This window comes from Sapajus apella, unplaced genomic scaffold (genome assembly GCF_009761245.1).
Source record: "Sapajus apella isolate SASKATOON/1434 unplaced genomic scaffold, GSC_monkey_1.0 scaffold56, whole genome shotgun sequence".
NCBI classification, from domain to species: domain Eukaryota; kingdom Metazoa; phylum Chordata; class Mammalia; order Primates; family Cebidae; genus Sapajus; species Sapajus apella.
This window is the reverse complement of record NW_022436996.1, coordinates 14,961,538-14,987,940: the sequence shown is the minus strand read 5'-3', so window position 1 is coordinate 14,987,940 and position 26,403 is coordinate 14,961,538. Positions and strand designations below refer to the sequence as shown.

Below are 26,403 nucleotides of genomic sequence, written 5' to 3'. Positions count from 1 at the left end.
AAAAAAATGTAGAACAGCAAGAGAGTAGAAACCATTCTCATCATCAGGAATTTGAGAGAGGAAGCTCACTCACTGTGCAGCTTCCCTCCCACACAATGGAAGCACACAAATGCAAAGCCATTTTGTATAAGAAATTAGCACATTGCCCCTCAGAAGAATTATATCCTATGATGTTTGTTTCTGTAGGAGCATCTAGATAAGCAGTTAAAACCATGTACCATTCACAAAAGTCTATAGAGGAAACATGAATGTTTAGAAAATGAACACATTTAGAACAATATTTGTTTCCATTTAAGATGCCAACCCGTGTACAAGTACACATGCAGTTTGACTAAAATTGCTGTAATAATGTAATAATCTAAAAGGAATACTAAAGGTAACAAATTCCTGCTGTTGATATGGAAATCGCACTTTTAGCATGTAAACAAAGCCAATCCTGCTTGGGAGGTTCACCCTGAGCCTGCAAGAAATGTGGGGAGACAGTATGGGACGCCTGGATGTTACAGGTAGTTAGATGGGTATGAGTGGGGCAGGAGAAGGCTCCCTTTCCCTCACGGACCAGGAATGTCAGACGATCCGGTGTTGATTCAGAGATAATCACATTGCCTCTCTAAAAATGATAGTTCAGCAGCCTGAGCCAGGGAGAGACAATCTTCTGCTGATCCACAGCTGTTAACGTTAACATGGCAATTGAAGGCAGGCACCAGGGAGAAGCATATAGGGCTGCCAATAAAATCTCAGGTATCTGGCAAGTGAACCCAGGCATGCACATTGAGAGACAATGGTGGCGTTATGACCTTCCAGGGGCACTTCTTCAGAAAAAGAAAGAAAGCCTCAGATGTGCACACATAACAACTTCCTAAACACACTGCGCATGCTCACTTCCCAAGGGTAAGGAGGGTACCGCATTCGGGCAGCCTGTCCTAAGGGAAGAATCATGAGAAAAGGGCACAGGATGGCAGCCTATGAAGTCCTAGAATAAAGGCTGAACACCGTACTTGTTCTTCAAGTCGCCTGCTTGGATCTCTTCCAAGTACTTTTTATTCTCTTTCCTGTTCTAAAGCTTTTTAATAAACTACTCCTGCTGTAAAACTTGCCTTGGTCTCTTTTGCTGCAGTGTGCCCCTCAGCGGAATTTTCTTCTGAGGAGGCAAGAATTGAGGTTGTTGCAGACCAGCTGATAACTCAGATACCTTCCACCAGTAACTGGGGTATGACAGACAGCAAGAGACAACACAGATACTCGAAAGTGTATTAATTCTGTTTTAGGTGTAGAAATTGGAGTGATTGGAAAACAATTCCTAAAAGAAATTGAAAAGTCAAATTGCTGAACGGTAAATTCACCATCATATTTAACATCAAGCATGTAGAGAAACTGAAATATTTATACATCATGGTTGAAAGTGCAGAATTTGCAGTCAGACAGTTTCTGGCACTTAGTAGCTTTAGAAAGTGACTTAAGCCCTCTAAGCCTTCAGTTTTCACATCTATAAAATGAAGTAAATAATATAAGCCTCTCAGAAGTGGGGTGAGGGTTGAATAAAACAGTACGTGAGTAGTTCAACACAGAGACTGGCACAGACATGATAGTCAAGAAAGTATTGTGATAGAAGCAGCAGTAGAGAAAATATTTTGAACAGCTGTGTGCGATCTTTTCACCTCTTTATTCACAGCAACTCATTTAATTGCTACAACAAATATGTAAGATAAGTACTTTTTTTTTTTTTTTTTTTTAAAGACGGAGTTTCGCTCTTGTTGCCCAGGCTGGAGTGCAATGGCGTGAACTTGGCTCTCTGCAACCTCCGCCTCCAGGGTTCAAGCAATTCTCCTACCTCAGCCTCCCAAGTAGCTGGGATTATGGGCATGTGCCACCACACCTGGCTGATTTTGTATTTTTGTAAAGGCAGGGTTTCTAAAAGTTGGTCAGGCTGGTCTTGAAATCCTGACCTCAGGTGACCCACCCATCTCAGCCTCCCAAAGTTCTGAGATTACAGGCATGAGCCATTAAGGTAAGTACTTTTATTATTTCCATTGTTTTTGACTGAGTTGTGCTACTCTCTTCGATTCATATGTTGATGTCCTAAACCCCAGTGCCCTATGATGTGACTGACTATATTTGAAGATACGGTCTTTACATAGACAATTAAGTTAAAATGAGGTCATCAAGGTGGGCCCTGATCCAATATGTCTGGTGTCCTCATCAGGAGGTTATGACACAGACACACACACAGGGAAAACCAGAAAAAAGATACAGAAAAAAAAAATCATTATCTGCAAGCCAAGGAGAGAAGCCTCAGAAGAAACCAACTTGACAAATTTTAAAAGATGTCTTTTGGAGAACAAAACTGTGTTAGAAAATATGTAGAACAGAAAAAAACAATTTCTTCTAGAACTGAGTTGGTCCAAAAGTGCATATCTTCCTAAGACTCTGTGAGGAAAAGACCTAATCTGCAGAGAAGTTGTTGGAGCACTCATCTGTGTGTGGCCTGTGGCTCACAGGGGCAGGTATTTTCAGAAAGCACATGGGAACATCACGGTCCTGGTGTGTCCGGGCTTTGGGAACAGGCTCTTCCACATGGCTTTCACATAGGGTTCTTGGTGGGCTATGTAGTCACTTTCTGCATCCATTTTCTAAGGGCTCACGAATGTCAAAGTAACACAGACCCTGAGTAACAAAGTAACACCACTTCTCAAAGGTCCCCAAATATGTCTCCACTGCTGACTCACTCTTGGGTCTTCATCTACAACGGTCACTCTACCTAGAATACCATTTCTGTCTCTGGTATTCATCTGTTCTTGCAGCTGCCCTTTGTGCAGAGGGCAGCTGGCTGTGCAGTGCTGTGGATAAACCTGGTCAGAGAAGTGGGAAACTTTTATCGGAATGTTTTCAGATTATCAACCAGATCAAACGTTCTGGAATCCATAAGATCCAGGGCTGAAGATAAATTTAGTCTATTAATTACTCCTCTGAAGTTGGCAGCTTTGAAAAAGATGCCCTGAGTCAGCATAGTCATTCCAACCAAAAAAAGGAAAAAATAATCTCTTTCCCAACTCTTAAATCATCCAGCACTAGCCAGACATCTGTATCCCTCTGCAGCGCAGCCTCTCAGGCAGCCACATCCTCACCGAGTGGATATGTCAAACCCCTGGGGTGCAGCGACCTGCCCTATGAGCCCCCCACACGCTCAGGATGCCCCAGAGACCCTGGACCCCGATATTACTTGTTCCTTTACTATTCTCATTCTAATTACTCTCTTACGCATTTGGCCACAGATTTTTGGTCTGGTGGTTGTATTAGCTTTCTCTTGCTACTATACAAATTACCACCCATTTGGCGGCTTTAAACAATACAAATGTATCATCTTACAGTTCTGTACTTCAGAAACCAACATAGGTCTCACCCAGCCGATACCAAGGTGCCGGCAGATCTACTTTCCTTTCTGAAGGCTCTAGGGAAGAACCAATTTTCTTACCTTGTGGCTTGCCTTCTCTATCTTCAAAGGCAGCGTGTTCTGTTGCTCTGACCCTACTTCCATGCTTACAGCTCCCTCTAAACACTGCCGGGAAAGGTTCTCCACATTTAAGGACGTGCGTGATTACATTGGACCCACCTGGATAATCCAGGAAACGCTCCCTATCACAAGGTCAGCTCATTAGCAGCCCTAATTGCACCTGCAGCCTTAATTCCCATTTGAGATCTAACCGAACATAGTTACGGGTTGCAGCGATTATCAGCACTTGGGCATCTTTAAGGGCCCATTCTGCCTACCACTGTGATATTCCACTAGAGGGCACTAACATATTCCTGTAATAGAAACATTAAAATGCAGATAATGGTGGGAGGGAAAGTCTGATAAAATTGAATACTGTATTATCAATTTTAAAAAACCATAATATATAAATATCTCTCATTTGGGTCTTTCAAAAGTTATCATATAGTACAAGAAAATACATAGACTGGAATGACTTCCTCAGAACTGAAATGGCCTGAGCATCAGTGAAATAGAATCTGAAGTGTGGTGAGAATTCTATAGAATACCTGGGCCCAAAATCATGCGGAAAAAAAAAAGTTGCTATATATTTAAAGGGACAAAGCATAGGTTCTCTTACAAGGGTTTTTAAGAAAGAGTTCCTCAGTTTAGTAGGTGTAAGCTTAATTGCTTTTGTCAGGATACTGTTGCCCCGGATGGGTGAATGAGCAATCTCTAAAAGGAGAAGAAAGAGAGCAAACACTGAAAAAGTATGAAGGAGAGGAAGGGACGGCACGGCGGAAAATGAAATGCTTTCCATTAAAATGCAAAGATGAAAGGAGATGTTTCCGAGTGCCCAGCTGTCTAGAGGGCTCTGTTTGCTTTCCATTCCTGCTGTTAGGAACACAGGAGTCTGCCCTACATTAGGGAAGTGGAATAGAGTAAGTTTCCAAAATTCTTAAATGTGGGGGAGTTGGGTAGAAAAGATGAGAGGGAATGTCGCAGGGAGGAGGGGTGACAAAGTCAAACAATGGCTGCTGCTGTCAGGCTATTGGGGCCTAGGGTTAACCGCATCATTTTAGTACCTTTAGTTAATGTAGAAAAGGAAGAGAGAACAGAATGGCCTCAGAGTCAAAGGAACAGGGAGGGAGAAGCCACATAGCTGAGGGGAGTGAATTAGTAGAGGGATAGAATATAGAATTAGCTACCTCCTAAATCTTAATAATATGAAAAGAGATTGGGAAAATTATAATACTCTGAAGTGTAATTATGCACCTCTCCGACTTTGAAACCCCCACAGCATGTGGGGAAATCCAATATCCACTAAGAGTGAGCTTAGGTATGTGGGTGCAAGTAAATTGTGAAAGATTTTGCTATTTGGGATGGCAAAGTTTACTAAGTAACATGTAACTATTTATTTGCGGTGGGCTTTTAGAATGAAAGCTGTTTTCCCTGTCTCGAGAACACCCGAACTCACAGCTAGCATACGGAGGATTTGCCAGGACAATGCAAACACCTATAGCTGAAGTAGAACCAAACTCTCTCCCTATATTTCTTTCCAGAAAGGAGTGGTGCAGAAATAGAAAAAGAGAGAATACTCCTCCTTAGATCAGAGGTAAGGTCCTGATAGGAATGACTCCATCCTCAATGCATGCAATGGAAACTGTTAGAGCTGCACCTCTCACCAGGAAGGGGTCTGGGGGCAAGGAACTCATCTCTGAGGTTTGAGGGTAGCCCTGAAAACTGGGAGGGGGACCCCTTCTTGTCTGGAGATGATAATGATTTGGCAAAACAATGACGGGTTCTGTGAGGCTCTACCTGTGTTAGGAAGCCAATGGGAAGAATGAGCTAGCCTCCTTCCATTCCACCATCCAAAAATACATTGGTTCCTACAAAGTACAAGGAGTCAAAAGTATACATGTGTCAAAAATCACGCTGAGCACTGTAAGTATATACTTAATTTAAAAAATTAAGAAAAGCTCAAAGGTGTTTCAGGAGCAAGACGTTCTGGGGAACTCTAGGAAAGACACCTCCATGCAGGAAGAACATACTTAGGCTAAAAAGAGAGCAGTACCAGCAGCTTCTGGAAGAGCTAAGAGGAGCTTGACATTCCTGGGCCCAAACATTGCTTGGCTACGACACAATATCCAGGGACAGAAACCTTCCATGTGCAGCAAGCTGTGGCGTGGCAAGAAAGCAAAGCACATACCAAAAGCAGGCAGGAAGCCGAGCTGGCTGGTGAGACTCTGAGGTTATTGCAGGAAGCAGATGTTGCCTTTGTCTTTCACCAGCTTCTTCTGGGGAAGAAGAGGGAAGGAGAAAAGAAGAAAGGTGCTCCAGATGCCATTGTTGGTGGAAGCAGCTGCTAGCTCTAGCGACGATGACTAAGTCAATTTTGCTAAAGAGCAAAGAAGCTGTGTGTCTTGGATTTTAAACAGCATGTAGACTAGCAAACTAATCCATGATGTGAATCTGAGACGTTATACCTTAGGCTCTTTTAAAAGGTAGTGACTAAAAATCTATACCAGTGGATAAATGAAGTCAGGGATATACTTGTAATTTTTTCTGCCAGAGTAGAAATGACTTCCAAAAATATGATAACGCAGCTTTCATGTAATCCCAGCTACTCGGGAAGCTGAGCCAGGAGAATTGCTTGAACTCAGGAGGCGGAGGTTGTAGCGAGTCAAGATTACACCACCGCGCTGTAGCCTGGGTGAGAGAGTAAGACTCTGTCTAAAAAAAAAAAAAAAAAGATGATGTAGCTTTCTATAGCATAAGCTTTATGTTCTCACACTTCTAAGTGATAATCAAATGTGTTATACCACTTTATACCCTGAGATCCAAAATACACAAATATTTGACAATTTGTACAAGACTGTATTAATAAGAAAATGTGGCACGTATATAAAGAGTAGCAGCCTCACACAGATTAAGGAAAATGACACTGATTACGAATGTCCCCAGCCTGAGTTGGCTATGTTGCCTTTGTACACTTCAGCCCTCTGAGCTGCAGTGGGAGTGGTTTCTCTCCTGAAAATGTCTCTGAGGCCCAAATAGCTGAAGAGGTGGAGACATTACAGAAACCAACTGGAGCCCCCAGAACTGGCAGACACCTGCCTGATGATGCCATGGGCTCCCAGCTCCTTGTCTATGTGGTCCTTTGGCTCCTAGGAACAGGTGAGTCCCAGAACACATGGGCAACTCTTGGCCTTATTTTGTAGATCTCAGCCCAAGGCATCTCCTAAAGGCTTCAGCACTGGAGCTCCCCTTCAGCTCTGCCTCTAACTCTGTCCCCTTCCTTTACAGGCCCCTTGGAAGCCCAAGTGACCCAGAACCCAAGATACCTCATCACAGTGACTGGAAAGAAGCTGACGGTGACTTGTTCTCAGGATATGAACCATGAATATATGTCCTGGTATCGACAAGACCCAGGGCTGGGCCTAAGGCAGATCTACTATTCAAATAATGTTGAGCTGGTTGATGAGGGAGATGCTCCTGAAGGGTACAACGTCTCTCGAAAAGAGAAGAGGAATTTCCCCCTTATCCTGGAGCGGCCCCGCCCCGACCAGACCTCTCTGTACCTCTGTGCCAGCAGTTTATCCACAGCACTGCACAGCCAGCTGCTCTCTGCACAAAAACGGAGGGCAGCTGCAAGAACAAGAAGATTCCTCCTTCAGGAGACCCCTCTCCAACCAACAGGAAAAACTTCCTCCATCATCGCACAGAAGCTCTTCCCCACTCCCCAGCCTCAGGGACTCTGCAGTGCAGCTGCTCTGCAGAACCAGGGGTCCATCCTCTACCTGCTGTCCCAATGAGATTTCAAGGTTCAGCAGGACAAGCTAACTGCGTTAGGCCTAGTGCCAGGGTACACTCTCCAATCCTTTCTTCTTGTGGAGCTTAAATCTTTAAATTCGACTAAGCTATTGCCCAAACTGAAGACTCCATTTCCAATCTAATGGCTCTCAACGATATTCGGTCCTGTATTCCAGGTCCTATTCAGGAGGTTTTGTCACTTGGAGGAACACCATGTTTGGGGTTATTGACGAAATCCAACACCTCCTATTTTCTTCCTCTCAGCAGACGGTCCTACCATCCATCCAAATGCCCAAGCCAGAGACGCAGGACTGATCTTCACCGTCTCTCTGACTTTCTCCTTCCATACCAAATCCACCACCCCTCCCACATCCTGCATTTTTCTAAGTACTAAATTCCTCAAAAGTTTTACTAACTTATCTAACTTCACTGATCTCACCTGGATTCCTTTAGCCACCTTTCAAGTAGCTGCCCTCTCTGCAAGCTTGCGACCTGCCCCCACCCACAAACACTCCCTCAAGCTTAAAACCCTTTGACTTATTTCTATTAACTAGCTAAAGTCGCAAGTTCATCTTAGTTTGCAAATCCCTCAGCCCTCTGCATGATGTGACCTTTGCACACCCGCCCACCAGTCTAACGCTGACTTCCCCATCCTTCAAGTACCACAACTGCCTGCATCTACTCCAGAAATTTTCCACTTCTCACAGGTCCCCAAATATGTCCACTGCTGACTCACTTCTGGATCTTCATTTACAACAGTCACTCTACCTAGAATATCATCTCTGTGTCTGGTATTCATCTGTTCTTGCAGCTACCCTTTATGTGCAGAGAGCAGTTGGCTGTGCAGCCCTGTGAAGAAACTCCTGGTGCAGACATACAGAGAGGTCTGGTTGGGACTGGGTGACTCCAGGATCAGGGGGAAATTCTCCTTCATAGACCAATTTAGAAGTCACTTCCTCCAAGACTATTTCCTTGAATCACTGACTGCGTCGTTTCTCTGCTGTGGGTTCTTGTAACAGCCTGAACAGAGCTAACACCAGCACTGAGACACCACCATGAACTCACCAGCCGTTGACTTCTCTGTTCTATAGCTTTTTGTCTCCTTGGAATAGGTAGGTCACGGGTAGAGGTATGATGTCCTTGAACCTGGTTTGCTGGACCCTACATTAAGCCTTTTCCTGGTGGTTACACATCAGGATATTTCCCACATTCTCTCTTTTTGTCCACAATATCCATGAATGCTGGTGTCACTGAAATTTCAGTTTATCAAGCTTCAGAGTCAGAAAAGAAAGTTTTCTAATATAACCAGAATATGTTTTATGACCTATATGTGCTGAGCCAGACAAGAGCCAGGAATGAAGCTGCAAGTAATCTATTTCTCAGTTGGTGCTTAGAGAACAAACAAATAGAAAGTCTCTAATAGACCTGTGTCTCTTGAGATAAGACTGAGCATTTCTTACAACCTCCAGACATCCAGCCCTTCGCAGCCCTCCCGGCTGTTAACCTGCAGCACTACACAGCCACTTCCTCTCTGCACAGAAAAGGCTGCCACAGGGAGAGATGGTCTTACCTTCCTGAGCCTGCCCTTACCAGAGGAAGCCACTGCCACCACAGAAGCTCTCAGGAGCCTTTCCCAGCTCCTTGCACTGAGACTTTCAGAGATCTGGGAGCCCTGGTCTGTAAAAGTTTGTCCCCGGCCAGGTGCGGTGGCTCATGCCTGTAATCCCAGCACTTTGGGAGACTGAGGCAGGTGGATCACGAGGTCAGGAGTTTGAGAGCAGCCTGGCCAACATGGCGAAACCTCTTATCTACTGAAGATACAAAAAACTGGCCAGGCATGGTGGCGCTCACCTGTAATCCCAGCTACTTGAGAGGCTGAGGCAGGAGACTCGCTTGAACCTAGGAGGCAGAGGTTGCAGTGAGCCGAGATCAAGCCATTGCACTTCAGCCTAGGTGACAGGGTGAGACTCCATCTCAAAAAAAAAAAAAAAAGTCGAACGCCAGGTAACAACGCACCTGTAGACTGAGCTGTCAATGTCCTCTTTCCCTTCGTTCTCATTTGCTGTCTCAACAGGGCTTCCTCAGCCTGGGCTCTTTATTAGAATTTACCTGCATCAATCCAGTACCCCCTCACACTACCTACGAGAGAAGGCTGCATTCTATGTACAGTCTTCCGGGGTCCTCTCCAGGGCCCCTTTATGTTCACCTGTGTGCCGGAGACAATTTGAATCTTAGTCTAACACTTTTCATTTAAGTAGGTCAGACTACACTATGCACTTACATATTTCGCCAGCAGAAGCTTTGAGACTTCGTGTCTTGTAAAATTAAAAAAAAAAAACTGTAATAAAGATAAGAATGTTTACGGATGTAAAACTCTGTGTAAGCAAATAGTCTAGTAAAACTGAAGTTCAAAGGGTGTTTGTGTTGGGTAGCTGTGTTAGCATGCTTGATTTATGGTAAGGCCAAGTCTGTTGGATTAGATATTAGATGTTCACAGTAATGTCAAAACTGAGGAATATAGTCTGAATAATTATAACTATTTTATATTATTGCAAACAACTTAAAAACTATTGTATGACTATGATTGATGTGTATTGTGCGACTATGATTGATGTGTATTGTGCATAGATACAGTTTCAAAGAGTGTTTAGACCATTAGAACGTTTTAAGGAAAAATGTTAGCAAAATAACCACAAGTAACATGTTACTGGAAAATGTAGTATAAGCATTGCACTGACAATTGTATCTGACGCTTTTGTTTTGATCGGTGGTTCTCAATGTGTACCAGAATTACTTGGTGAGATTTCCTTGTATTGTGGGAATAACACTTAGCATGAAACCTAACCTTTAAACAAAACTAGTGTGCAGTATGATATAGTTAACTCTAGGGGTGATGTTGTATAGCAGATTTCTAGAATGTAATTATCTCGTATAATTGAAATTTTACACCAGTTGAATGGCAACTCAACACTACCCTCTCCCATTTTCCTGCAATCATCCTTCTACTCTCTGCTTCTGTGTGTCTGACAGGATGCTGAGTTTAATAAGCCTGTCACAGAAGGACAGATGTTGCATTGAAGGAGTCTTTTATCACCAAAACTGTTTCGAATTTCTGGCACGTGGTGATAATAAAAGCAAAATCGTTTCACTTGGATTTTATGATTATTTTCAAATGCTTTACGCCCTTTATGGCTTGCACCTGGGGCTAAACATCTACCTCTACCACCCCATTATTGGTCCACCACCATCTCCCCAACCCCATCCGGTAAACCTACACATGTGAGCACCTACAGGAACGTACACATATGGATTTGAACCAGGTTCAAGCCCAGGCAGCATAGTTCCAAAGCCTGCCCATCTAACCCATATGCAACTTGCAGTAATTATTAAGTATATTGTATGAGAAACTAAGACTGCTGTCAAGAAAATATATTTTGGAAGTGAGAAGACAGACAGACAGACAGAGAGAGAGACAGAGAGAGAGAGAGAGAGGGAGAGAGACAGAAAATGGTAAGGTTTTGCTAATCACAGTTGGTCAGGAAAAAAAAATTACCTTCACTTTCAAAGACTGAGACTCACCAGAAGGATTCATGGGACCCGGCGTGTCCTTGTACCCATAGCAAAGACGTGTTACAAGGATGTAGTAAGAATACTATGATCAAAAGGAACAAAGACATGGTGGAGTTTGAAGAAATTCACATGAGACGTCCTCATGTGCTCTGCTCCCCGGAGAGAGCACAGTCTATCCCAACACTGACAATGCAGCAACGTAAGAACAACATTTCTGCCCAGGGAAGCTCATTAGAGACTCAGCACCTCCAGAACTTTTGGTGGCTGGTGTTAGGAACTGAATTGTGTCATTAAATATTCACATGTTGAAATTCTAACCTCCAGTACTTGAGAATATGGCTATGTTTGGAGATAAGGATTTTACAGAAGTGGTCAAGGTTAAATGAGGTCTTTACTAACATGACTGTTATCCTTTTAAGAGGAAATTAGGACACAAACATGCACAGAGGGACAGCAATGTGCAGGCACAAGGGGAAGCCATCTACAAGCCAAGGAGAGAGGCTTCACGAGAAACCAACCCTCCTGACACCCTGATCTTGGACATCTACTCTCCAGAAGTGTGAGAAAATAAATTTCTGTTGTTTAAACAACTCGGTCTGGGGTGACTTATGGCAGCCCTCACAAAATAATTCAGCTGATCACATCAGCACCCTCTGCCTATCATGCAGCAGAATTCCAGAGTTGAAGTGAAGCAGGTATTCGGCCTAACCCACATGGTTTGTGCAAGCAGTCTAGGCACAGTAAGCCACGCTTACCAGTTACCGATGGTGGGAACACTCCCCAAATTCAAGTTCGCAGATGCAAATCAAGAGCCAACCATGCAAGCTGGCCCTTCTAAGGACAGCTGTCTCAGGCCCGCTGTGTTAACTCTTTTCTATATGTGCACACACACACACACACACACACACACACACACACACACAGTGACTTCCATGAGAACAAGGGATGCCCTTCACTCTCTAGCACCTCTATATCTTTTCTAGCCTAGACAATGCCTGAGGGATTATGAGTGTGGGCTGGGACAATGACATCACAGACCGTCAACCCACAGCCTGGTCCTGGGAGAAGACCTATTCTTTCTTCAGAACAGCCATGGGAATCAGGCTTCTCTGTAGTGTGGCCTTTTGCTTCCTGGGAGTAGGTGAGTCCTGGGAGTAGCTGGGTCTGGGGAGTTGGTGGCAACCCCTGTCCTACTGTTTTGAGGCCTTGTATACAAAGATATTTTTCTCCTCAGGCTTCCTGGTGGCCTTTTTTTTTTTTTTTTCACCCTTGCTATCTGTCTCTCACAGGCCTCGTGGAAGTGAAAGTAACCCAGAACCCGAGATATCTAGTCAAAAGGATAGGAGAGAAAGTTTCTCTGGAATGTGCCCAGGATATGGACCATGAAAGAATGTTCTGGTACCGACAAGACCCAGGTCTGGGGCTACAGCTGATCTATTTCTCATATGATATTAAAAACGATGAAAAGGGAGATGTTCCTGATGGGTACAGTGTCTCTAGAGAGAAGAAGAAGCAGTTCATCCTGATTCTGGGGTCTGCCCGCACCAACCAGACATCTGTGTATCTCTGTGCCAGCAACCCACCCACAGCGCAGCACGCCACATCCTCTCTGCACAAAAAGAGCAGACATTGGAAAGAAGAGCCCCTAACTCAGGACTGATGCTGGCTCCAACGGCACATTCATGATCAATAGAAAAAAGGGACTTCTAAAGAGAAACTAGCTCCATAAGCACATTTCTTTGCAAGGAGAAAATGAGGTATTATTTCTCACCCCTTTACAAGTCAGGGACTGTTCTAGATTTAGTCCTCCCAATCCAATGTGTTGTAAATTTCCGAGTCCCAACAAGGAGGAGAAGTCCTCTTGCATATTCACACTTAGCCCGGTTCTACCATTTCTTTAATTAATGTTACCTTGTCTCTCTTGCTGTGCATTTTCTACTTTGCTTAGTGTTTTCCTCTTGGTTGATATTTCACTAGAGGACATTAACATATTCCAGATTCTTTAGATGATTCTTACTGTCCATGTGCTGATTCAAGAGAAAGTTTATGGAATTTGAATTCCGTTATTCAATTTAGAAAGAGAAAAACTGATTAAAACAAATCTTCCTCCAGGTTCTCTGATCAATCTTATTTTGCTGGGAAAAATTCTGATCACAGAAGGTTCAAACCACGCTGCAGAAGCTGGAGGAATTAGGCTATAACTATACTCACTATCTTCTGGAAAAAGTGTGTATTTGTCTGTTTTTAAGAATAAAACACATACTCTTCTGCCAGTAAAAATTAACGGTGCTTTGGAAATACAAGTAAATGTAAAGGGTATTAGAAATCCCAAACTGCAGAGCACTTACACAATTATTATTGGCAAGACAAAACAGGCATGTGAAAACGTATTTTGATTCAGTGCTAAATTTTTAAGTGGAAGAAGTCAGAGAAAAAAGTTAAATCAATATGTATCACAATATTCAAGATTATGTTTGTATGAGATAGGACTTGAGCTGATTTTGAATACAAGTAAATGAGGGAAGAGAAACTACTGAAAGGAAGAAATACCCTGCAATGTTTCTGTGAGAGATTCTACAGGAATGAAGAGGAAGATTCTTTCCCTGAGAAAAGGCAGGAATCACAATTCTCCTGGCTGAGGTCAACATTCAGAACAGAGAAAGCACATCTTCCTAAAATATGATTAAATCCTTTCTCTTTTGCCCCAAGGATACAAGCTAGCGGTGCTTCAGGCTGCAGCGTTTACCATGAGATAACATACAAGATTTGATAGAAGAAATTCTTTCACCACCTTCTAAAAATTACAGTCCTTAACAACTACATCCTGTTCAAGAAGGAGAATTCTGAGCACTTGATTAGCCATACAAGCTTCAGACTGACATTGATTAAAAGGGTGCTGAAAAAACATCACGACCCAGGACAGCAACGTCTCTGAGGTCGTCCATGCTCTGATGATGTCACACGTCTTTGCCTGTCTGGAAGAGACTTCCCCAAAAGCATTACCACCAACATCAAAGAAACAAAACACAACGGGTCATTGCAACTTTTGCTGCTTGCCCGTGACAAGGATGGCAAGAAGATCTGTAGAGAAAGGCAATGTTTTCGTGTGGAATGTGATGTTCCGATTTCTGTTGTTCTGTGCTTTGCAATTTTCCCCCATAAAAAATTATCGAATACTGATTATTATATATATTTATGTTACATTAGGATTGGAGACAGTTCTGTTCAGAAATAACTCCAAGAACAGTTTTTATATTTTATTTTCATCTTGATAATCAGTCAAATTTGCTTCAGCCTCAAAGAGCATGTTTATGTCAAACTAAATGAATGCTGGCAGCGAGCTGCACTTTTTTTACTAAACAGGAAAAGGGTTAAATAACAGAACACCATGTCTACAAACTTTATATTCAGTGAACCTTCAGGGTTTCTGAGAGTCCTACATTTTCCCATAGATTTCTTATAGCAAGTATTGCCCAGACTCCGATCAACTGCAAGAGATGGGAACAGGTACCAGCACTGTGTGTCCATTCCCAGGGCTATGTGGGGCCATTTCTATCATGTTGATCATCACCTCAGTTGAGTCCCTGGTAGAAAGAGTGCTATGCCAGACTCTTCTGGCATGGTTACCACCTGCTCCCTTCAACACAGCCTCACTTTGCTAAGTAAATGTAGCCCAGGGAGAGAGGAATGGAAAATAGGCAGAGATGGAGTATCAAACAATAGAGTGAGTAACAGAAGACATCTAAAGTGGGCAAAAGGATTATAGATTGGGATAGAAGATTTGAATTTAGATAAACAAATGAAAAAATGTTTACTAGGGGGAGTTCAAAGCTCACAGAATAGACGTTTAAAGGTATGTAATTGATCACAGATGTTTACCATGAGGGTACAGAGAATAATTCAGAAAATGTAAACCATTATTTCACTAAACATACATCACATTAGGAGGCCAACAAATTCACAGAACATAAGAATCGCTACTCTAAATCTGCAAGTAAGCAATTTTTTAAAAATTTTTACTTAGTTTTACTTTCAGTTCTGGGATACATACGTAGAACATGCAGGTTTGTTACATAGGTATACATGTGTCATGGTGGTTTGCTGTTATCTATCAACCCGTCATCTAGGTTTTAAGCCCCATAAGCATTAGCTCTATGTTTTGATGCTCTCCCTCCCCTCGCCCCCAACCCCTGACAGGCCCTAGTGTGTGTTGTTCCCCACCCTGTGTCCATGTGTTCTGACTATTAAACTCCCACTTATGAGTGAGAACATACGGGGTTTGGTTTTCTGTTCCTGTATTAGCTTGCTGAGGATGGTGGCTTCCAGCTTTATTCATGTCCCTAGAAAGGACATGGTCTCATTCCTTTTTGTGGCTGCATAGTATTCCATGTTGTATATGTGTCACATTTTCTATTCCAGTCTATTATTGATGGGCATTTGGGTTCATTCCATGTCTTTTAAGCAATGTTTTAAATTATGTGATTTGGGAAAATAAAAACAAAATAAATTATTTTTTTGTTGAACAGGAGTATTATCAGAGCTCTTTGCTGAGACACAGCTGGGAAGAGGTATAGTCTCCTCCTGCAGGGAACAAGGAAAATTTAGAGAAAGAAGCATTTCTTTTCTCTAGAGAGCACCGGGTAATCACAGGTAGTTTATACATATAACATACAACAGTCCTGACATACAGGCATTATTTTCTCCTAATTAAAAATACATTTAAATAAGCTAAGTGTAATTAAACCTAAATTTAAATGACTTGCCTATAGCCACATAGCTGAAAAGTTAGTGGAAAAGGCATGTTTCTATATTGTTTTTTAAATAATAAGATAATTGAATCCAATATAGATAAATCTCTGTCCTCATCTGAATGGGTCCCAAATCCAACCATTAGGGCAAAGATGTAGTCCACACAGCCAGAGAATTGGACCTCCTTCCTTTGGACCAGCAGGATAGCCACAGCACCAAAGACATTTTTCATGTCTTAGCACAAACTTCTAACCACCTCCATTTTGAAGTAGATGGATGAAGGCTTAAGAGTAGAAACTGGGTCTTGTTAGTAATGGACAAGTGGACACAGTCATATTAATTGTTTTACAACATTCTTTGATAATCCCTGTTAATCCAGCTGCAGATGTATTGTTTCATCATTTATCTTCCATGTCCCCATCCCAAGATTAATATTGAAGGCTTTGTAAAATTAAATTATCTCAATTTCCAGTATCCTCCTAATTGACCTAGCCAATTTTGTATGGCTTGAAAAATTGGGAAATGTCTTCTTGTCTGTGCTAGATCTTCTTCAATTAATGTCAATTCATTAAAACAGAAATAGCAAGAAACTAACAGTCAAAGGGGTTTCTTCATCCCATTATTCCCTATAAAAGGCAGTGACAGGTACCTAGATATAACATAGATCTCTTCTGCCCTCTGTTGAGGACATCAGAACTGGCTCAGTTCACTCAGACACTGGTGGCAGAAAGTTGAGGGAGATTTCCTCTATGCTCAAGCTTTTGGTAGAATCAACTGGTACCTGTTCTGTCCAATGGATGCTGTCTTATTTAACTTGGGACACTGAAGGGGTACTATTCACTAATGAAAACATTAAAAAGCAAGCCATAAGATATCTTTAAAGAGAGAGAAAATGTAATGAAGGATGTGTAATCATTGCATAGTGTATCACTCTGTTTTCACACTGATGACAAAGACACACAAGAGACTGGGAAGAAAAAGAGGTTTAATTGGACTTAACAGTTCCACATGGCTGGGGAGGTTTCAGAATCATGGCAGGAGATGAAAGGTGCTTCTTACATGGTGGAAGCAAGAGAAAAATGAGAAAGAAGCAGAAGGGGAAACCTCTGAGAAACCCATCATATCCATCATATCTCATGAGACTTATTCACTACCATGAGAAAGCATGATTCAATTATTAAACCTCCCCCTGAGTCCCTCCCACAACATGTGGGAATTCTGGGAGATACAATGCAAGTAAAGTTTTGGGTGGGCACGCAGCCAAGCCACATCATTCTGCCCCTGTCCTCTCCAAATCTCACGTCCTCATGTTTCAAAACCAATCATGCCTTCTCAAGAGTCCCCCAAGGTCTTATTTCAGCACTAACCCAAAAGTCCACAGTCCAAAGTCTCATCTGAGACAAGGCGAGTCCCTTCTGCCTATGAGCCTGTAAAATCAGAAGCAAGCTAGTTACTTCCTAGATACAATGGAGGTATGGGGATTAGGTAAATACAGCCATTCCAAATGGAAGAATTTGGCTAAATTACAGCCCCCATGAAAGTCCAAAATCCAGCAGGGCAGCCAAATTTTAAAGCTCCAAAATGATCTCCTTTGACTCCAGGTCTGACATTCAGGTCACGCTGATGCAAGAGGTGGGTTCCCATGGTCCTAGGCAGCTCCACTCCTGTGGCTTTGCAGGGTTCAACCTCCCTCCTAGCTGCTTTCACAGGCTGGCATTGAGGGTCTGTGGCTTTTCCAGGTACAAGGTGCAAGCTGTTGGTGGATCTACCATTCTGGGGTCTGGAGGACAGTGGCCCTCTTCTCACAGCACTACTAAGCAGTACCCCAGCAGGAACTCTGTGTGGGGGCTCCAACCTCACTTTTCCATTCTGCACTGCCCTAGCAGAGGTTCTCCATGAGAGCCCCGCCCCTGCAGCAAACTTTTACCTGGGCATTTCCATACATCCTCCGAAATCTAGGCAGATGTTCCCAAACCCCAGTTCTTACTTTTATGCACCCACAGGCTCAACACCACATGAAAGGTGCCAAGGCTTCCACCCTCTAAAGCCACAGCCTGAGTTCTATGTTGGCCCCTTTCCTCCATGGCTGGAGTGGCTGGAACACAAGGCACCAAGTCCCTAGGCTGCACACAGCATGGAAATCTTGGGCCTGGCCCACAAAAGCACTTTTTCCTCCTGGGCCTCTGGGCCTGTAATGGGAGGAGCTGCCATGAAGGTCTCTGACATGGCCTGGAGACATTTTCCCCATGGTCTAGGGGATTACCATAAGGCTCCTTACAACTTATGCAACTTTCTGTAGCTGGCTTGAATTTCTCCTCAGAAAATGGGTTTTTCTTTTCTACTGCATCATTGGGCTGCAAATTTTCTGAACTTTAACGTTCTGTTTCCCTTTTAAAATTGAATGCTTTTAATAGCACCCAAGTCACTTTTTGAGTGCTTTGCTGCTTAGAAATTTCTTCTGCCAGATACTCTAAATCATGTCCCTCAAGTTCAAAGTTCCATAAATCTCTAGGGACAGAATGCCACCAGTCTCTTTGCTAAAACATAACAAAGGTCACCTTTGCTCCAGTTCCCAACAACTTCCTCATCTTCACCTGAAACCGCCTCAGCCTGGACCTTACTGTCCACATCACTGTCAGCACTTGTGTCAAAGCCATTCAACAATTCTCTACGTTGTTCTAAACTTTCCCACATTTTTGTGTCTTCTTCTGAGTCCTCCAAACTGTTCCAACTTCTGCCTGTTACCCAATCTTAAAGTTGCTTCCACATTTTTGGGTATTTTTTCAGCAACATCCCACTCTACTGGTACCAATTTACTGTATTAGACCATTTTCATGCTGCTGATAAAGACATATCTGTGACTGGAAAGAAAAAGAAGTTTAATTGGACTTACGGTTCTACATGGCTAGGGAGGCCTCAGAATCATGGCAGGAGGTGAAAGGCACTTATTATATGGTGGTGGCAAGAGAAAAATGAGAAAGAAGCAAAAGTGGAAACCTCTGATAAACCCGTCATATCTCAGGAGACTTAACTATCATGGGAATAGCACGGACGGGAAAGACAGGCTCCCATGATTCAATTACCTCCCCCTGGGTTCCTTCCACAGCACATGGGAATTCTGGGAGATACAATTCAAGTTGAGATTTGGATGTGGACACAGCCAGACCATATGACATAGTATATATTGAAAATGTGTAGTCAAGTAACTTGGATGAGATACACATCACCAGACACCATACAGCTACCTGCCTAACAAAAGAAGCCAATAATTACAGTCTATTAACGGTAACATTAGACAGACAAATGGTTACATGGTAATGTTAGAATTCATGCCTTGGGATGCTCTGACGTGATGTACTCATATATTACATTCTTGTCTAAAAATAATAGATAAGTGTTCAGAAGACATTGCCCTCAATGAACTCATATTACTTATTAATTATTGCCATTCTGCCTTACAAATGCTCAAAAATCTATATATTTAATAATCAGTTATATTTTACGCATGTGTAGGGTTGTAGGGTAAGAAGAGAGCTGATGTTAAATTTACTAACTTATAGTTTCTAGGTATATAACTATTGCTTGCTCATATCTGAATATTAAAGCTGTATTTGCCCTTCTTTGAATTTTGATTATACTCTCTCTTCCATTTATTAAAAATTATGATGAGAGAGTGTGTGTAGTTGATACCCAAAGCAGAAAATTGAATTATAGATGACTAGCTTATAAATTAAACAGAAATCCCTTACCCTCACCCTTCACAGACCATCTAAGCAATACATCAAATGCTAGTAGCCAACATTCCCCTTTCTGATGGGAAACTAAAAGTTTATTCTATGAAACGAAATAAGATCTTGAGCCCTGGAATTACAGGGCATATCAAGAGTGATATGAGATGCAGGGCTAAAGACAAAGAGAATAATTTATATATATATATATGGTATGATATTTTATAGCTATATTTTATTTATAGATAAATATAATACTGTTAATGGTATGAGATTTTATGTCTATATTCTATTTATAGATATAAAATCTCATACCATTAACAGTTCTCAACAAGAGAAACTGGAAAATTGACTATATGAGACTTGTAAGCTAAGAGGTTAGCTCGACAACATTCCATTCCATGAATGCTAGCAGAAGACAAGAGACTACTGAATCACAGACAAGGTATTTTTAACACTCTCAATACAGCAGGCAGCATGAGTTTCATATGTCTATAAGTGACCTGTGCCTGCCCCTCTGCTCAGTTTCCCAACAGTGACACACAGCAGCTTCTGGATGCTGTGGCTTTTCCCAAACTTGATCAATCTTTGTCCCACAGGGGTACATTATGTTTATTATGCTGTATAGCAAACAGATACAGAAGAAGATGTTATCTCTATCTTTCAGGCTGATTGCTATACAAACATTCTTGACAAGGTGGCCCAAATGAAAAGTTGATATAAGATGTGCAGGAATGTCAGGGACCCAGAAAGAATTAACTCTCAACACTTCTCCACTGCCTTTGGCACAGAACAACTAGGTAACTATACCCACAGTAACATAATAATATATTTTTATTTGAAGAAATTGAGCACCCATAAAAAAGAGACTTACAAATACTGATATTTCAGTGTTCCTTACAAAATGACTAGTTCCCCACCAAATCTCCTCAAGTAAAATCTCCTAGCCTACAAGTACCATCCATATTACCAGGCTTCCAGTCAGGTTTTTAGTGCTTTCTTCTTAAAAACCAATATACAATCAAAGATCATTAGTATACAAAGTTTCTAACATTTGTAAGACACAAAGAAAAAGAAAGGAGAGAGACATTAAAAGAAAGAAGAGAAAGCAAAATAAAAAGCAAGAAACAGAAAAAGGAAAAGAAATTAAAGAGTGGGAACAAAGAAAACTGAGGCAAGCATATAAAATAAAGAAAAAAAGTGGAGTTCTAAGTAACAATCATGTAAATGCTTCTTTCTATCCCAGACAGATATAAGAAATACGTCATCCTTAAAACAGAATAAGATAAATAGTATATAGGTGAATATACTTTAAGAAAGCCAAAATAAATTTTTAAAATAAGAGTCAAAAGAAAACTAGATATAACATCCCAGAAAATAGAACAAAAAGTTCAATAAGTTAAATAACAGAAAATATGAAAGAAAATACAAGTGACTTGAAGGATGAACACAGGAGAGTCAATGGCTGTCCAAGAGAAATTACATTAAAACAAATTTTTTTAATTATCAGAGAAATAATACCATAAAAATTAGTTCTGAGAAATGAAAAAACGTGAGCCCCCATATTTTAAAATGCCTGTTGTTGGATGATTAATGTAAAACAACTGAAACTAAGGCATATCTTCATGATATTAGAACACTGGGGATTAAATGATTTTAAACTACAAAAGGCAAAGAAAATGTTAAAAATCAAAATTATACTTAGAGAGAAGCCATAAATAAGTGCAAAAGTAGAATGACATCACAGTTCTAAACAGCAACACTGAATTCTTTAAAAAGGTACAAGAAATATCAATAAAATTCTGATAGAAAATCATTTTAATCTTAGATTTCTCTACTAACAAGATATCAATAAAATGCAAATAAAAAGACATTTTTAATTATGTTAGGATCCAAAACTTTTACCTCCATCTCAGGCTTTCTTAGAAAAGTACTGGGTAGTGTATCTCAGCAAACAGAGAATACAAACCAAAAAGAAAAAAAAAAAAAAAAGGTATCCAGGAAGTAGAAAATCTAATCAAGAATAACAACAAAGAAAAGAGCCGGGATAAAAGCTGGGCAGCGGAACTAATTGGCCCAGACTAAAGCGGAAGGATTCCAGGGTTGCATTTTCAAATAGTGCCAAAATGAAGACTATGGATCTATTAAATGACACATCTGAGTAACTCATCCAAAATTTTCTAGCATGAATTTGCATGGCCTGTCAAAAATCCACATCCATCCTGAAGAAGGTGATCCCATTAAAAAGAATCTAGATTATTCAGCAATATCAAATACAGGTAGAAACCAAAAGACAAAAATATGCTGACTTTTCCAAGCCATTTAAAAGATTGATGCAGTTCTGGTAATGGCATCATAATTCTTATAAGACCCATCCTCCCACAAATAACAAATATAAACTCAGAATAAACATTTCTAAAGCCTACCTTAAGACACAGCAAAGCAATCAAATAGCAGGTAGAAACTACAGGGAAGTCAACACTTCCTGTTACATTTTCTGCTTTTGTAGCTTTTTGCTGGAAAGTAGGTCCCAAATAGAAACCTATTTAAAAACCAGCTGTAGAATTAGAAAAGACATTGAAGAAAAGGAAAGCCCAAAAAAGAACAACCCAATGTTCTCCATACAAACTCTGTTTGAATCTCTGGTTGATGCCTAAACTATGCATGTAAGAGGAATATTGTAATCAGCCATGCTAAACCTAAAATAACTGAATAGAGATTTCAGCTGTTGCCCGCTGTAGGAAACAGAATTCGAAGTATAAATCAAATCAAATTAAATGTCTGTTAAAACAAAAATCCAGCCATCCTTAGAAGGATAAAACAAAATCTATATATAACATTGTAAGATATCAATGTCAAAGATACAATGCAAAAATTACTAGTCATGTGAAAAGAAGAAAAACATTACCTAATTTGAATGAAGAGGCCATTAGTGGATACAAATTTTGAGTTTTCCTGGATGCTGGAATTAGTAGACTGAAATGTAAAGTAGCTATTATAATCATGTTTAAAGACATAAATGAAAATGCTCTTATAATGAATAAAATAGGAATGTTTATAACAATAATGAAAACTATAAAAAATAAAAAATTTAAAATTTAAATGCAATATTTGAAAATTAAAATCACACTAAATAAAATTTCTAGCAGATTAGAGACAACAGAAGAAAAATTCAGGAACTTGACGTTATATCCATAGAAATTACAAAATCTAGAGAACAGGATAAAAAATTATGAAAATATTAATAGCCTCAGTGATCTTTAGAAAAATATCAGAAGGTATAAAATGTGTATAATTGGATTAAGAGTGAAAGAAGAGGAGATATAAAAAGCATGAATAAAAAACAATATTTTATAAAACAGCCTAATTTTAAAAATATTGAAAGACATAAAAGCTTCAAAAAAAAAAAAAAAAAAACAATCTGTAGAAAAACCTACCTAGGCACATCACAAATTGTGAAAAACTAGAAAGGAAGATAAAATCTTCAAACAGCCAGACAAGAAATCATACATACCAGGAACAACGACATGAATAATAATTTTTTTATTTTAAAAAAGTGGATGCCAGAAGAGAAGGGAACGGTAGCTTTTTTTTTTTTTTTTACCTTGAGCACTTTTATTTTATTTTATTTTTTTCCCATTTATTTATTTTATTGCATTTTAGGTTTGGGGGTACATGTGAAGAACATGCAAGACTGTTGCATAGGTACACACATGGCAGTGTGATTTGCTGCCTTCCTCCCATCACCTGTTCTCACTCATAGGCGGGTGGGGAACTGTAGCTTTAAAGTGTTACAGGAAACAGAAAAAGTCAACCCAGAATTTGACATAAAATTATTCAGCAAAAATGAAAATACCACAGTAAAGTTATCTGAAGATAAATAAAAATTAAAATATTCATTGACAATAGAACTACACAATAGTAAGTGGCAATGAAACTCTCTTTGGAAAAAAGAATAATACCAGATGTAAGCTTGGAATATGAGGAAGAAATGAAGAACACAAGAAGTACTGAAATGTAGTCAGATATTAAAGAGTCTTAAAAATTCTACATAATATGTAAGACTAGTTAAAGCAAAAACTTCATCATTGTATTACAGGACATATAAAATATATATACAATACAGAATGATACTAAAACTTAAAGGATGAAAGTAGGAAAAAAAGATCTATTAGTTGCCAATTTCTTATATTTTAAGTAAACTTCTACAATACAGTAAGAAGACAAATGGTTTTAAATGTATCATACTTTATTTTCTAGAATAGCCCTAAAAATATTAAAGAGGTATAGCAAAAAGCCAACAAATAAAAATCAGAACAGAATCCAAAAACATTATTCAAATATTTAAATAGTCTATTCTAGAAGCAACTTTAATCTAATATTAAAAAATTAATCAATGTAATTCACCTTATTAACACCTTTTTTAAAATCTATTTGATTATACCTACAGATAGAAAAAAAAAATTTGGTAAAATTCCAAACCTGTTTATGACAAAAACCCTCAGAAAATTAGAAAAAGGAGACTTCTTCAATCTAATAAAGGCACCTAAAAGAAACCAACAACTTATGTCACACTTAATGACAGAAATATTAAATGTCTTCTCATTTTTATTTCTTAAATATGAAACTTATTCAAGATCACGAACAAGTCAATAATGTTCACTCTTACCACTCCTATTCCATATTGTGCTGATGCATAAAGACAAGAAAAATACTAAAAAGCTAAAGATCAAAAAGATAAGAAAAAACTTTTCTAGAGATGAAAGGACTACTTACATTCAAATATTCTTTAAAAACTATATATTAACTATCAAATTAATAAATTCATACATTAATTTATTATTGCAATATACAACCATCAATTATATTTTGTATACTAATGGTAAACAATTAGATAATTCAACTTTAAAACTTGAATTTAAATTTAAAAAATAGAACATTTAAATTTAGCAAAAGACATGCAAGACCTGTATACAGAAAACTAAAAGTAATTGCTAAAGAAAATGAAAGACAGTTTTAAAATATGGAAATATAAATCATGTCCAGGGATTGTTGCAGCCTCTGCCTCGGGAGTCTCCTGCAACCTCGAACACCTAACAAAAGAAATGCAGGTACAGTGCCAGGGATTGGAGGTGGCTCCCCACAAGTGCTAGAAGCAAACCTGGTGAGGGGACCATCTCTCTCCCCCACCCACCTCAGAACATGTCTATGAACAAGAAAGTGCAAGAGCCACACAAGCTGGGTATTAGCCTAACTACCGGCCATTACTCTTATTCGCCATCTACTGGATCACGGCAGCACAAACTACAAAACTAAAAATTATCCTGCTTATATATGCAGGATGTGAAACCAGGTGCAAGAATTCACCCACACATATGGATTCTGTACAAAGCCCTGGCCCTCAGAAAGCATCCAGAAATAAAGCAAACCAACCATACTCAACTTACACCTCAGTTAAAGGAACATCAACCTAACCAGATGAAGAAGAATCAGCACAAGAACTCTGGCAGTTCAAAAAGCCACTGCATCCCCTTACATCCAAATGGGTCACTAGCTTACTAGAAATGGTTCTTAACCTGTCTGAAATGGCTGAAATGACACACACAAAATTCAGAATCTAGATGGAAAGGAAGCTCATTGATATTCAGAAGAGTATTGAAACTCGATCCAAGGAATCCAAACAACCCAGTAAAATGATCCAAAAACTGAAACATGAAATAGCCATTTTAAGAAAGAATCAAAATAAATTTCTAGAGCTCAAAAATTTACTACAAGAATTTAATAATGCAATAAGAAGTATTAACAGCAGAATAGACCAAGCTGAAGAAAGAATCTCAGAGCTTGAAGACCAGTTCTTTGAATCAACTTAGACAAAAATAAAGAAAAAAAAAAAATGCACTAGATCTCTAAGAAATATAGGATTATGTAAAGATACCAAATCTATGACTCATTGCCATTCCCGAAATAGAAGGAGAAAGAGTAAGCAATTTCAAAAATATATTTGAAAAACACCAAAAAAATTGCCTAATCTTGCTAGAGAGGTTAAAATTCAATTCCAAGAAATAAAGAGAACCCTGGTTAACTACCATACAAGACAACTATCCCCAAGACATATAATCATCAGATTCACCAAAGTGAGTGTAAAAGAAAAAAAATTATAAAGGCAGCTAGAGTAAAGGGTCAAGTCACATACAGAGGAAACCCCGTCAGGCTAGCAGCAGACCTCTCAGCAGAAAACTTATGAGCCAGAAGAAATTGGGGCCTATTTTCAGCATCCTGAAAACAAATTCAACTAAAAATGTTATATCCTGCCAAACTAAGTTTCATAAATAAAGGAGAATTAAAATACTTCTTAGACAAGCAAATGCTGAGGGATTTTTTTTTTAAGTAGACCATCCTTACAAGAAGTCCTTAAGGGAGTCTAAATACAGAATCTAAAGAACCTGCTGCCATAAAACACTTAAGCCATAGCCCGCAGGCACTATAAAACAACTATGCTATCAAGTCTACATAACACCAGCTAAGAACACAGGTATGAGATCAAAATAACACATATCAATCTATTTATAATCTTGAATATAAATGGGCTAAACACCTGCTTAAAAGACACAGGGTGGCAAACTGGATAAAAACACAAGGCCCAACCATCATTGCCTTCATGAGACCCATCTCACATGTAACAACGCCCACGTGCTCAAAATAAAGGGAAGGAGAAATATCTACCATGCAAATGAAAAAAAGCACAGAATTTGCTATTCTTACATCAGATAAAACAGACTTTAAACAATGAAGAGCATTACTATAATAATAAATAGTACAATCCAGTAAGAAGATCTAACAATCCTAAATATATATGCACCCAACATGGGAGCACCCATATCCATAAAATAAGCTCTTCTTGGCCTATGAAAAGATTTAGACAACCAAACAATAGTAGTGGGAAACTTCAACACCCCACTGACAGTGTTAGACAGATTACTGAGGCAGGAAACTAACAAGGAAATGCTGGACTTAAACTCAACACTTGACCAATTGAAATTAATAGACAAATACAGAACACTCCACCCAACAACC

General features: G+C 39.8%; 1 gene segment (V, D, J or C); it reads left to right on the top strand.

Moving 5' to 3' along the window:
- The first annotated feature begins 11,302 nt into the window (after positions 1-11,302).
- Positions 11,303-14,188, top strand: LOC116527980. The segment is given in 2 exon segments: positions 11,303-11,993; positions 12,142-14,188. Coding segments are annotated over 2 exon segments (507 nt in total).
- The last annotated feature ends 12,215 nt before the right edge of the window (positions 14,189-26,403 follow it).